The 13194-nt window shown below is 37.1% G+C and overlaps 1 protein-coding gene across 10 annotated transcripts in view; it reads right to left on the bottom strand.

Moving 5' to 3' along the window:
* TP63 (tumor protein p63) overlaps window positions 1–13194 on the bottom strand; it is a 265811-nt gene that overhangs the window by 156147 nt on the left and 96470 nt on the right. For all 10 annotated transcript variants that reach the window (XM_054482683.1, XM_063662552.1, XM_054482684.1 and 7 more), the window contains exons 2-3: window positions 2803–2931; window positions 1897–2029 (exon numbers count right to left, since the gene is read on the bottom strand). In XM_054482683.1, the coding sequence (XP_054338658.1) occupies window positions 1897–2029; window positions 2803–2931 (262 nt within the window). The remainder of the gene's footprint in view (window positions 1–1896; window positions 2030–2802; window positions 2932–13194) is intronic.

Genomic DNA, 13194 nt, shown 5'->3' with positions numbered 1-13194 from the left:
ATTAGCCAGATGTGGTGGCACATGCCTGTAATCCCAGCTACTCAGGAGGCTGAGGCAGGAGAATCGCTTGAACCCAGGAGACAGAGGTTGCAGTGAGCCTAGATTGTGCCACTGCACTCCAGCCTGGGCAACAGAGGGAGACCCTGTTCATAAAAAAACAAAAATCAAAAAACAAACAACAATAAAAAACTACATGCTTCAGTGTGTAAGAGAAAATTCTTCATTTTTTAACTTCTTTAACTTTTTGCCAACTTTTATGAGTCCAAGACTGAGAATAGAAAATCCCTCGAGAGAATACAATAACAGGTTTTCCTAGGCAGATCCTATCCATCAACTTAAGAGATGATATTTTTATGAAAATTGGGAATGTCTTTATTTTTAAGTAACTGTGAAATCAGAGTTTACACATATGTATGTTGAATTATGATATATTCCAAGGCCTTGAATGACCTGCCCCTTGGAATTATTTGACAGTTTCATTTCACTGGCTTAAGGATTGAGAACTATATCTGTATTGGAATGAAAGGGGCCAATGAAAAATTTCCCTAATCAAATTAGTGACAAAGCATCTATGTATTTGCAGAGTTATAACTTTCTGTTTTTGTTTCCTCTTGCCTTTCTCCAATTGACTTTCTCCCATTGACTTTCTCCCAATATTAAGCTGTACATTCTATATCCAAAAAGTACATAACAAAAATTCCAGTAAAACATATCAAACAAGGTAAGGCATTTTAAAATCATTCCCCTTAATCTTGTCAACAGATACTCTATGACACCCCACTGTCTAGCTTCCCCCACTAGTTTTCTAGAAATTTTTGATAGAAAAGATAGCAGGACTTGTGCAGTAAATAAATGATTAAAAAAAGAAAAGAAAAGAAAAGAAAACCCACCAGCATTATGAAACTGCACAAACACAGGAAATCTAAACATCTCAGGAAGGTGTTTTAATATCATTAACCCATTAAACTCCTTAGCTTACCTGGGAAGTATGTAAGACCTATGATCTCACCACTTTATAAATGAGGAACTGGGGCCTAAGATCATGAGTGACTCAGTGGTATAGCCAAGAAAAGCCTGTTTCATGTACTAGTTTTTTTCCTCCCTCTTATTCTATTACCAGGTACTTAAACCTGCATATGAACATACAATTCATGTGCATAAATTCCTCCTGCATTAAAGGATAGAGAAGTGGTTTGTCATAGTAGGAAGTGCCCTGGATAGGATTCAGATCTAAAAATCTGATTCTTTGCCAGCCACAGTGGCTCACACCTGTAATCCCAGCACTTTGGGAGGCTGAGGTGGGCAGATCACAGGAAGCCAAGAGTTCGAGACCAGCTTGGCCAACATGGCGAAACCCTGTCTCTACTAAAAATACAAAAATTAGCCAGGTGTGGTGGTGCATGTCTGTAATCCCAGGTACTTGGGAGACTGAGTCAGCAAAATCACTTGAATCAGGGAAGTAGAGGTTGTAATGAGCTGAGATCATGCCACTGCACTCCAGCCTGGGTGACAGACTGAGACTCTGTCAAATAAATAAATAAATATATATATAAATAAAATAAATTTCTGATTCTTTCACTGTCCCTACCAGCTAGAAAGTCTTGAGCTGGTACCATCTTTTCTAAATTGGGGTTGACATGAGGAACAATCAAGATAAAAGATGTAAAGAATCTCCCTCCCCACACGAATAGAAACACATATATTACAGATATTTGAGGCAGACCCAGAATCCATAATCCACACCAAATCTTCTCTCAGCTGACAATGTAGACTCTCTTCCCAAAGGCCTTGGCCATTCAGAGCCACCTGCCTTTTTACACACGACTGAAAAGACAGGTTTAACAGAGCTATAGATAGCATGGCCCAAAGACTGAAGAGAAAGCCTGTGCCACTCACCCACATGGGGTCACTCAGGTCCGAGTCCTGCATGCGGATACAGTCCATGCTAATCTCAATCTTGTTTGTCGCACCACCTTCTGATGGTTCATCCACAAAGTTCAAGTCAATGGGCTGAACTGAACATATAGGCCTAACACATAGGAAAGAAAAAAGTGAGTTAGGCCTGGAAAGGGACTAAAACATACTCATGCTGTTGTTAACAACAAGCAATTTCTGCTTCAAAGTCAGCAAGGCTCATTGGCTTCTTGGAGTTAGAAACCCTAGGTTTGAGTCCTGGCTCAATCACTTATCAAATGTGTAATTTCAAGCAGTTCAAATCCAACCCCCACTTGTTAAATGGGGATCATGACCTCTGCCCTCCTCAGATAATTACTGGGTAGGCTGAAGGAAATAACAGATGTATCTGTGATAGAGTATTTTATACTCTATTCCTAAGGGTCTCCAGTGTGCTGAAATTCTCTTTTCACCTTTTCTTAATTTATTCACTTATCCGAACCTGTTTTAATAAAGAAATAATAATACGTTTCACAGCAAGGTATAAATAAACAATACAATTCAGTGTTTTATCTTCTCAGTGAGTACCTGCATTATAAAAGTAGATAAGTCTTCAAGCCAAAGGAATGGATTCTGAGTATCAGAGAAACACTGGGGAAGTGAATTTGGTGCAGGAGGCCTTAGGCCCTCCAAAATTACATCACCTTGGATTAGTAAGGATCTTTCGGTGTCAGAAATGGAAAAAATCACCACGGAATTTTGAACAAAGAGATGGCATTGGAGTCATTAACTTTTCCTAAATAACTTCTACTGATTCTAGAAAAAACATGCCCTAGTAAGCAATATTTTGACCACCCACATTTACCTATTTAGCTCAAGCACAACATTTCTTGCTTGTTTTATACTTACTGTTCCAGAAAATCCCAGATATGCTGGAAAACCTCTGGACTGAGGAATTCATTTGTCTGTGTACTCTGGGACATGGTGGATCGGTAATAACTTTCTTTCCAAGAGAAATGAGCTGGGGTTTCTACGAAACTTAAAAGGACAAAAATGAAACTAGTATTATACTTTCTGTATTTATGACACTGAATATTTAAATTAAAGCATACTCTATCATGAAAACATCAAGTGAATCTATAAAACCATGCAGGTATGATGTAGCACCTGTTACAAGTTGCACAACTGGCATTTCTTCAGGTAGTATAATGAATCCAATTTTGCCATAAAATAAGGCAGACCTCCAATGCTAGACAATCTCGTCTTCTATCAAAGCTCTCCTTTCCTAACTAATAATATTATTATGCTGTATACCTCCACTATCCGACATCTGTGTTCTGTAGATTTTGAAAATAAACATTTCCTCATTAAATTTGATAGGAAGTCTGACCTATCATTAAACCCATTTTATAATAGTCTCAACTGATTATCTGCCCATTCTGCCACCAGCAGGTAAGAAATAGAACCAGAAAACAGAAATGAACTCAGAAAATTTAAATTTTTTCCTCAGATTAATCATTCCTCCCACAACCGCAATCTTGGAATCACACTCAGGGACAATAAACTCAAACCTGTGGACCTAATATTTTTTAATTTTTTATTGCCAGTTACTTACCTTGATGTGTGGGTGGTTCTTAATTAAAATGTAGAATTGTATGTTAGACTTAATAATAAGCAAACATCTGAACACTTTGCAAATGAATCCTATTTCTGTTTGCTTCATTTTGATGCTGAGCCCTGAAGTTTGCTTTACTTATTTTTTCCAAACTTTTATTCCTATATATTTGGAGGAAAACATCAACTTTCTCAGATGATGCATTCTCCAAATCTAAATATTATCTGGGCAGATCATCTTAATATGTGATTTGTTGTGATAATCAGTAGACTAATTTTATCCCAGGATAAAATTAGTTAAGTTCTTAATTATTACTGTTCCTGTTATAAAGAACTTTAAAAAATACTGTATTAGGATAGTCAATCATCTTCTTAAAATTTCACATATGTGTTCTGGTCTAGTAATACAGTAGAAGATAATAGTATTAGATTTATTAATGCTGATTTCCAAGCTACCTGCAATAGCACATTCATTTGCTCAAGTTAAACGTGCATAGAGGACTTATTTGCCAGGAAGCACAATGGAAACGAAATAAAAAGTGTATAATACTGTCTCATCTTCTAGGAATTGATGGTATAGAAGGAAAGACAGGAAAACAAACCTACAGTAAATGTGTTAGCAGTGTAGACAGCACTACGAAAACACAAAGATGAACAATGTAATTTTATTTGAAGAATCAAGGAAAGAGCCTTAACTGATGAAAATTAGGAAGGTCAGGTAAGAGCTAATGGTAGAGTGAGCACTCTATGATAACAGCATAGACAAAATACTACAATGGAAAATAGTCTGGTATGTGTGAGAAAATCACAAGCAACTCTGTGTTAACATTTTGAAAACTTTTGGGCAGAGAATGCTGGGAGATTAAGCCAGAGAGGTAAGAAGAAACTTGTATGCTATGTTTTAAAAAAGCCTATGTCTGTACTTGTGGTGAGAGATAGAGAGAGAGAGAGAGAGTGTGTGTGCGTGTGTGTATGTGTGTGTATATTTACATATATCAAAATATATTAAATATAGATATATTTATATATTTACATGATATAAATATATCATTTAAAATATACATATATAAAGATATGTATATTTTAAATAATGTATATCTCAAAATATTTTAAATAAATTTTAAATTGAGGAAATTGTAGATTTACCTGCAGTTGTAATGAATGATACAGAGAGATCCCATGTACCCTTTACCCAGTTCCCTCGATAGCAACATCTTGTAAAACTACCTTATAATATAAAAACTTGGAAAGTGACATTGATAAAATCCAGTGATCTGACCCATAAATCCTCAGTTCTACTTGTACTTATTTGAATGTGAATATATATATGTGTGTATTTCATTTTATACAATTTTATCGCATGTGTGGAGTAGTGTATCTATCACCACAGTCAGTATTAAAGGATTTGATTCATGAGACAGACACAGTCAGACTATGTTTTATATTGGTAAATCTGGAAGTTGTGCGATGGAAGAATTTACAGCATGTCAGTTTATGGGTAAAGTGGCTATTTAGAATGTTCCTGCATCAGTTCAGGTAAGACAACAAAAGGGCAAAATCAATGGGAATGGAGATGATAGGGACAAAGTCAATTATTAGTAAAAAGGCTAAATCAGGTATTGGTTGTGTTACTAATGAAGGCAGAATGAAGAGTCAAAGATGACTTTAAGTTTCCAGCTTGATTGAACCGTGTGGTTGATGATTCTACTAACTACATCAGTAAGTATAGTTGGAGGATCTGGCTTGAAGAAAGAGAGATGACAAACTACATTTTAGCATGCTGAGTTCTAAGTACCTAGGGATATGAAAAAAGTGAAACCAACTTAAATAAGCCTTAAACTCTAGGAAGAAAAATAGACCAAAAGTTTAGAAACAGAAATCTTCCTCATAGGGGAAAAACGTATCTGTGAGTGTGGATACAATGACCTATGCAGAATAGGTGCAATGAGAGGAGAAGGTACGCAGGGCTCCACTTAGAAAACCTGAGAACAGACCCTGAGAAGTTTATGGTATTTTAGAAGCCAAGGTAAAAACAAAATGAAAAATAATCAACAGTACTTGATGGCAATGGGATCTAGGAAGATAAGACCTGAAAAATACCTACTAGATTTGACATAAGGTGGTCATTGGCAACCTTGACATTAGAACCTTCTGTAGATTAATGATACCCTCAAAATATTTTAGTGTTTTGAGGAGTAAATGGGGGTGTGCAAAAGAAATGTTTTTTGGATACAATTGGATTAGAAGAACCTGAATTATGCCTAAAGAAGAAGGAGCTAGTGTGGAGGGAGAAAATTTCAAGATCCTGGAAAGAAAGGGAATGGCATGGTAAGAAATCCTGGAATAGGCAGGTTGGAAAAGGTCAAGCCATAGGTAGAGAGGACTGTCTTGAACTAAAACCCCTTAATCCCTCACTCTAGGATGAAGTAGACAGCAAAATTAATACAGATATAAAGGTTTTCATAGGAGATAAATAGAAGTCAAGGCTGATGACTTCAATTTTCTTGATGAAGCAGGAGGAAGACAAGGCCATCTGCTGAAAATTGAGGGGGTCAGATATTAAGTGACTATTTGGGAAAAAAAGGTGAGGGTTTAGAAATGTGAATCAGTTTAGAAAACATGAATTTGTCATTTCCCAACCTACACAGTTATGTGATTATCTCCAGCTTATACCACTGGGGAAGGGAACAAAAAAATAGATAAAAACAATACTACTGTTGTTTCACTGAATAGGTTACATCAGAGAATTAAGGGAATTGTGAAAACTAGCTTTGGATTCAGATTGCAGAGGGCAGGAAGAGGGTCCAGGGCAAGGAAACCCTGTCTCTTCCAAAAATACAAAAATTAGCTGGACGTGGTGGCGGGTGCCTGTAATCCCACCTACTCGGGAGGCTGAGGCAGGAGAATCACTTGAACCCAGGAGGCAGAGGTTGCAGTGTGCCAAGATCGCACCACTGCATGCCAGCCTGGGCGACAAGAGTGAAACTCTGTCTCAAAAAAAAAAAAAAAAAAAAGGAAGGGAGGGAGGGAGGGAGGGAAACAGAGAGAGAGAGAGAAAGAGACGAAAGAAAGAAAAAGAAAGAAAGAAAGAAAGAAAGAAAGAAAGAAAGAAAGAAAGAGACAAAAGAAAACTATGTCTCTATGAGGTTAAAACAGAGTTATACAGAGAAGGAGGAATTAACAAAATTAAATTGGTAGAAATGGAAGAGTGGGGTATTAGAATTAATGAGATCCCTATAATTAGAAGACCATCTGATAATCCAGTATCTTTAAATTAAAAGGGTATATTAATTTTCTTCACTTCTGAGATTGTGGCCGACTTGGTTTATTTACCGCCAAATAGTGAGTAGAGAAGAAGTAAAAGTTAATGGATTTAACGCTGAAGGGAAATTTATAAATACTCTCATGATGACACTTTTGAATATGTTTGATTTACATTAAAATTTGTTTTCAGATAAAACTGAAGTATAAGAAAATAGGAAAAATAAAAGTAAATGCAATTCATAGCAAATGTCAAAAACAGAAGTGAAAAAATGCATGAATTATTCCAAAACCAAAATGCAGATAAACTCCCATATGAATGGCCATATACATGGACCCATAAGGACATCCCCAACATCCAAAGATCTAAACGGGATGCCTGATAGCTCGAAAGCCAGGTGAGCACTAGAAGGTAAACATCACCACACAAAGTAGGCTCTCAACAATAATGATATTAGTGTGTGAGATTCGAAAAAGTATGAGTTTCTAAGTTAGCAGCAATGTAGATTTAGTTTCTAAAGAGACTGATAGATAATGTGACTAACATCTTCAATAATAAACATCAAGGCAGATTCAGAAAAGAGTGTTACATAGAAGGAAGACATCATCTCTAAGGCAGAAGAGAGAAAAACAGCACTGGTTCCATACTCATCACCTATTTCTATTATTTCCGTTATTTCCACGGAGTAAGTTCTGGTTCCTGTCTGTAACTATTTTGTTATTTTTTTGTTTCGCTTTTATCCCTAGGTTCTGACTCCTAAAAGTCATTTCCCTGTAATTCTAATGTCACCATAATCAGCTGTGAAAACCTGGACAAGCCTCCAGACTCCCCAAACTTCAGCTTCCTTGCAAGTGACAGCATGGAGACCAGGATCTCCACCCCACTGCCTTGCCCATGCCTACCCAACCCTCAGTGCTGTCTTCCTTATATAGTACTTCCTAGTTCCTAATTTAAGTATAATTTTTCTCCTTCGAATTTTGTTCTTTTATTTCATCTCATCAATGCTACTTTGTCCTACTTTGCTTGTCCAACAATTAACCTGCTTGGTTGGACAACAATTTGTCCAACAAATTACCTGGATTTTAGGTAATTCGTGGGTGAAACATCTCTCTCTCAACTCTGTATTTCTTGCAGTTTTATAGCTCCTTGAGGATAGAGTTGAAGAATTGCAAGTTTTGGAAGGGGCCGACCAAGGTTCAATCTCGGTTCTGCTAATGACACGCTTTGAGGCCATGGCCAAGTTACTCAATGCCTTTGAACCTCAGTTTCTTCAACTATGCTTCCCTCAGAAGGTGGTTGAGAGGCTTTCTTTAAATGTGCTACGTAATTTTTATACAGCTCCTGGTAGTCAATGCATTGGTTCTACCACAAAAAGCGCGACATCGTTTGCATCCGGGACATACTTGCTGAATTAAACTGATTAGACAGTGTGTTTGAATGGTCTGTTCAAGCTTTTAAAGTGTCACATACAAATAAAGTAATTACATGAAACCTATCCCTCCCTTCCATCTGTGACCTTGGGTCAAAACAATACCCTCATCACCACTCATTTTCTTCTAGATCACTTTTGTCTTAGACAGGCTACATTAAATGAGGCAACTTCACTCCTCTCAGTGCTTCAAGGGGGCTTTATTACAAAAGACAGGGGTGGTGGAGGGGAGTTGGAATAGATCAGTCATTTTCAACTTGTGTTTCCGGATATCTTCAGTTTCCTGGTGACTCAGTGTGTTCACCAGAGGTAAAGAAACAGCCAGTGTTGGTGGGACTTGATACACACCTCCTTAACACCATGAAGTTCAGCTTTTTCTTGTCTAAGGTACATTAGGGTTCTGAACAAGAGTCCAATTAAAGAAAGTGTCTGTTTCTTAAAAACAAAAAAGAAATAAAAATTAAATGGTCTATGTTAGGAGATCTTCATGGCCTTTTCATGCTTTCCATTTTATGGATAAATATGTGGAAACATTATTGAGAGAAAAGGAGGACAAAGATTAGCTGATGCCATAGGGCAGGAAGAGTGAAGCAAATCCTACCTATCTTCCAAGTCTTTACCTTTGGGTGACTCTCGGTATCAATTTACTCATAGAACAATCACTCAGTTCAAAGGTTTTTGTCAAGTCAGTCACACCTAAAGATAGAAAGCCCGAAGTCCATTTTTTTTTCTTTTCAAGTTGTTTTTCTTGGATTAACTATCTTACACCCTGCATTAATTCAGGAAAAAAGAACTTTACAGAAGTGACCTGAAAACATAAAGAGGTATCTGCCGATAGTCTGGACTCCCTCTTGCTTTGCCTGTTCTTCCCTAAACATTGTCATTTTAGTCTGTTGCACCTTTATTTTCTGTCAGTGTGCTTGAAAATCTCCACATCTCTAAAATTTCAGATTCCAAACAACCTTAGTTGCATAGATGGGTTTTAGAAATAATAGACCTGAGAGGTCGTCTAGCTTAGTTTTTCTAATTTAACAGACAGAAAAGCTGAAATCTAAGAAGAACTGGTTCACACCAGATATATTTCATGAAAACCTAAGTGTTCTTTTTTTTCTTTTTTTTGAGATGAAGTCTTGCTCTCTTGCTCAGGCTGGAGTGCTGTGGCACCATCTTGGTTCACTGCAACCTCTGCCTCCTGGGTTCAAGCAATTCTCCTGCCTCAGCCTCCTGAGCAGCTGGAATTACAGGCATACACCACTGTGCCTGGCTAATTTTTGTATTTTTAGTAGAGATGGGGTTTCACCATGTTGGCCAGGCTGGTCTCAAACTCCTGACCTCAGGTGATCCACCTGCCTCAGCTTCCCAGAATGCTGGGATTACAGGCGTGAGCCAGAGCGCCTGGTGCTAAGTCTTTATCTATAGTCCAATAAGAAAAAAATTATGCATCAGAAACAAATTCTTGTCATGAATTGTCTAACCCTTGACTTCTTTTAACAGCTCCCACACTTACTCCCCATTGGAGCATCCAAACTTAAAGCTATAAAACTACAAATAGACTTGATTATATAGAAACATCAATATAAACTCATTTAACAAAATAAAATAGCACTTAGTAGTGATGCAGACTAGAAGCTCATTGGTGCCACTAGATTTCCTGGCTCAAAGGCCTCCTTGACAGGGTGTCAGCAGTTGTAAAAGACAATGTTGCAGGAGAAATCTCCAATAGAGCAGGCCTGGAGGGACCTCCTCCTCACCAACTGTGATCAAACTGGGATGTCCTCATTGGGAGGATGGGATCACAAATAGGTATAAACCTTTGAGGACCTCACAAAATGTCAGCATTTATACATGATGATCTTTACGTTCAGCAAGGATAGGGAAGTTGTTACTCAGGTGTTGGTAATAAATCTGAGAGTTAAATTTATATTGTTTCAAACTCATGCTTTGCTAAATTACATATATGGTTCCTAATTTTCATTCACCATAAAACTTGGGCAATATGAAGTTTTCATAGTTAAGAGGAATATTTCTTTTTTCTGTGAAATAACTAAATATTTTACTAATTCTGTCTCATCAAAATAGTCATCCTTTTTCCACAATATGACCAGAAAATTGGCATAAGAAAACAGGTAATGATAGGTGAATGATATTTACAGAATGCTTGCCCTTCTGCAGATTCTCAATGTTGCCAGAAGGAACTGATTCTCAAATGTAATATAAGAAAAGACAGTTAGGATTACTATTGCTCAAGGAAACTTGAGCCCTCAAAGATTCTGGAAGTATCCCCAACCCTTAGATAAAAGTGATTCAAAACTCTAAACATGACTTCTTCCACCTATCCATCCATCCAATTTATCTATCCATCCAATTATTGCTTAAGCCTTAATTATTAACCTCCCTATATCTTTTGCAAAATGAGTCTTTGGGTTAGCTTCAGAAGCATTCCTGACCATATGATTCCTTTCACATTTTTAGGTCAGAAAACATTCCAATACTTAGAATTTACCCTGCCATTATTATAACTATTCCATCATTAATCATCATACTTAGTTTTGAGGATGCCAAAGAATACCTTGATGCCTTCTAGTCTATTGCCTTTTTATTGTGCCTAACAGTGCCCAAGGACCCTGGAGGACTAAACTTATTCATAAACTTGAGATAAATTTGCCTCCAAAACTCACTTGCAAACTCTAAATTAAGCCCATTAGCATCTTTTTTTCCTTAGATGGAAATCTTTCCTTTTCAACCTCATATGGAAAAATATGAAGTTCCTTATCTCTCTACTCATCCCAACTCAAATCCATATCAGCTTAACCCTCAGAAAACACAACTTCAAAAAATAAAATTCATTTAGAGCATTTTGTATGCCTTAATATCTCAATTTGCCACAATTTAAACAAAAATTCTTATCAAGGAATTTATTTTTATATATTACTGAACCAATATATTCTTAAAAAACTCTATTTTGCATATTTCAACACTCATTTCTCCTAGTTATTGACTTCTTTTCATCTTCAGAAATCTTTTCTCTCCTGACTGACCATGGCCTGTCTTAAGATCTGATTGCCCACAGCTTCACGGCTTGCTTCTCCATGACATTTTACTGTGCAGTCCAACCCCAAATTTCTCCCATTAAAGTTCTACATATTTAGCCCAAACTTGGCAGTCATTAATTTTGAGGGAGTGTCCTTCATCTCTCTCAATTACCAAATTCTCTAACGTCTTATGTTTTCTGGCCCATTCTTTATCCTAACCAATTTCTTCCTTAAAGGTAATGATTTCTCTGAATCCCCTTCACTCATGCTCCCCATCCCACTAAACCTCTTGCCTTTTTCATTAGTCAAAATTTTCTAACTTAAAGGACTATGTAATGATCAGCCTTCTCAAGCAGAATTTTCATTAGGTTACTCCTTTTGTGACAGAGAGTTCACAGTCATTAACCCTGCATCCTTGACAAAAATCTGATCACCTTTGTCTCTCATTCTTTTGAGGAAACCCTCCTTACAAATTGTTTAGCCAGCTGATATCGTCTGGCTCTGTATCCCCACCCAAATCTCACCTTGAATTGTAATAATCCCCATGTGTCAAGGGCAGGACCAGGAGGAAGTAATTGGATCATGGAGGTGGTTCCCCGCTACCTGTGCTGTTGTCCTGAAAATGTGTGAGTCTCATGAGATCTGATGGTTTTATAAGTATCTGGCATTTCCCTGCTTCCACTCATTCTCTCTTCTGCCACCCTGTGAAGAGGTGCCTTCTGCCATTTTGTAAGTTTCCTGAGGCCTCCCCTAGCCATGCATAACTGTGAGTGTATTAAATCTCTTGTCTTTATAAATTACCCAGTCTCAGGTATCTCTTCATAGCAGCATGAAAGAAAACTAATACATCAGCTGTATCCTACAGGTTGTTTTCATCCTTGAGCCCTTACAAATTGACCTTTTACATAATCCGCCATCTTCCCCCAAGTCATATTCTTTACATTTGCCAACACTGAGCTCACCTAGAAAGGATACAATATTTATATATTTTGTTTGGGTTCACACCCTCAATTTGGCATGCTTTAAGTGTTCTTGTCCTTAGTTCATTCTATCATAATTTACCCACAAATTTACCCACACTGAAATGGCATCTCCATTTTGTGTATGTAGGTCTGTTGCCTCAACTAATAAGACATTGACGCTCAAAAAACATTATTTTCCTTGTTTTTTATTTTTTGGACAGATCTGTAGAAGGGAAAAACTAGAAAGGGCTTTATTTCTCATCATCACTACTCCTTTCTTTTTATAAATGAAACTCATAGGGATTTTACTCATATCCCACAGGAAGTCCACAAGTATCTAGTTCTGCAGCCTAGCCATCCTGGATCCTTAGGCAAAGCTCTTCAGGCATAAAGTGTACAGTCAACACTTTTGCAAAATGTACTAACTCCACAAACATAAAACATGTTAACAAACTTTACTATACTAAATTCATCAGTTAATATTCTGAGCCATTTCAGTCTAGAATCTGACATTTGGTAGAAGACAAAGATAAGGAATACTTGAGCATCTTGTTTAAAATGTCATTTTAGCATTATAGCATGCAAACGCAGTAACATGCATGCTTACAAACAGGGTACTTATTGACAAACTGCCCCCAAATTAGAATTTAGGAGACACTTGAATAAGTGTAATCACCATGACATCAGGTTTGGAATACATTAGGGTTTTACACAACTGTGAACACTTGAAGGAAAATGCATGTGACATCCACGACTCAGATACATGAAAATGGAGCTCAGGAAGGACTATGGGGAAATAGAAACCTGTAAAGGAGGTTTCTTAGGATTAAAGAATGTGATAAATTGAATTTAGACAAAAAAGAAAAGAAAATATGGAAAAAGAAAAAGTAGACCTTCTTGGAAAAAATTATAAGGTCTAATGGTTGGAAGTACCTTAAGTCATCTAGTCCAAACTCTTAACTTATTAACAGTGATCTTGCAACCTCAGCCGAGTATCTGTAC

This window comes from Pongo pygmaeus, chromosome 2, assembly GCF_028885625.2.
Source record: "Pongo pygmaeus isolate AG05252 chromosome 2, NHGRI_mPonPyg2-v2.0_pri, whole genome shotgun sequence".
NCBI lineage: Eukaryota > Metazoa > Chordata > Mammalia > Primates > Hominidae > Pongo > Pongo pygmaeus.
This window is presented reverse-complemented; position numbering and strand designations above follow the sequence as displayed.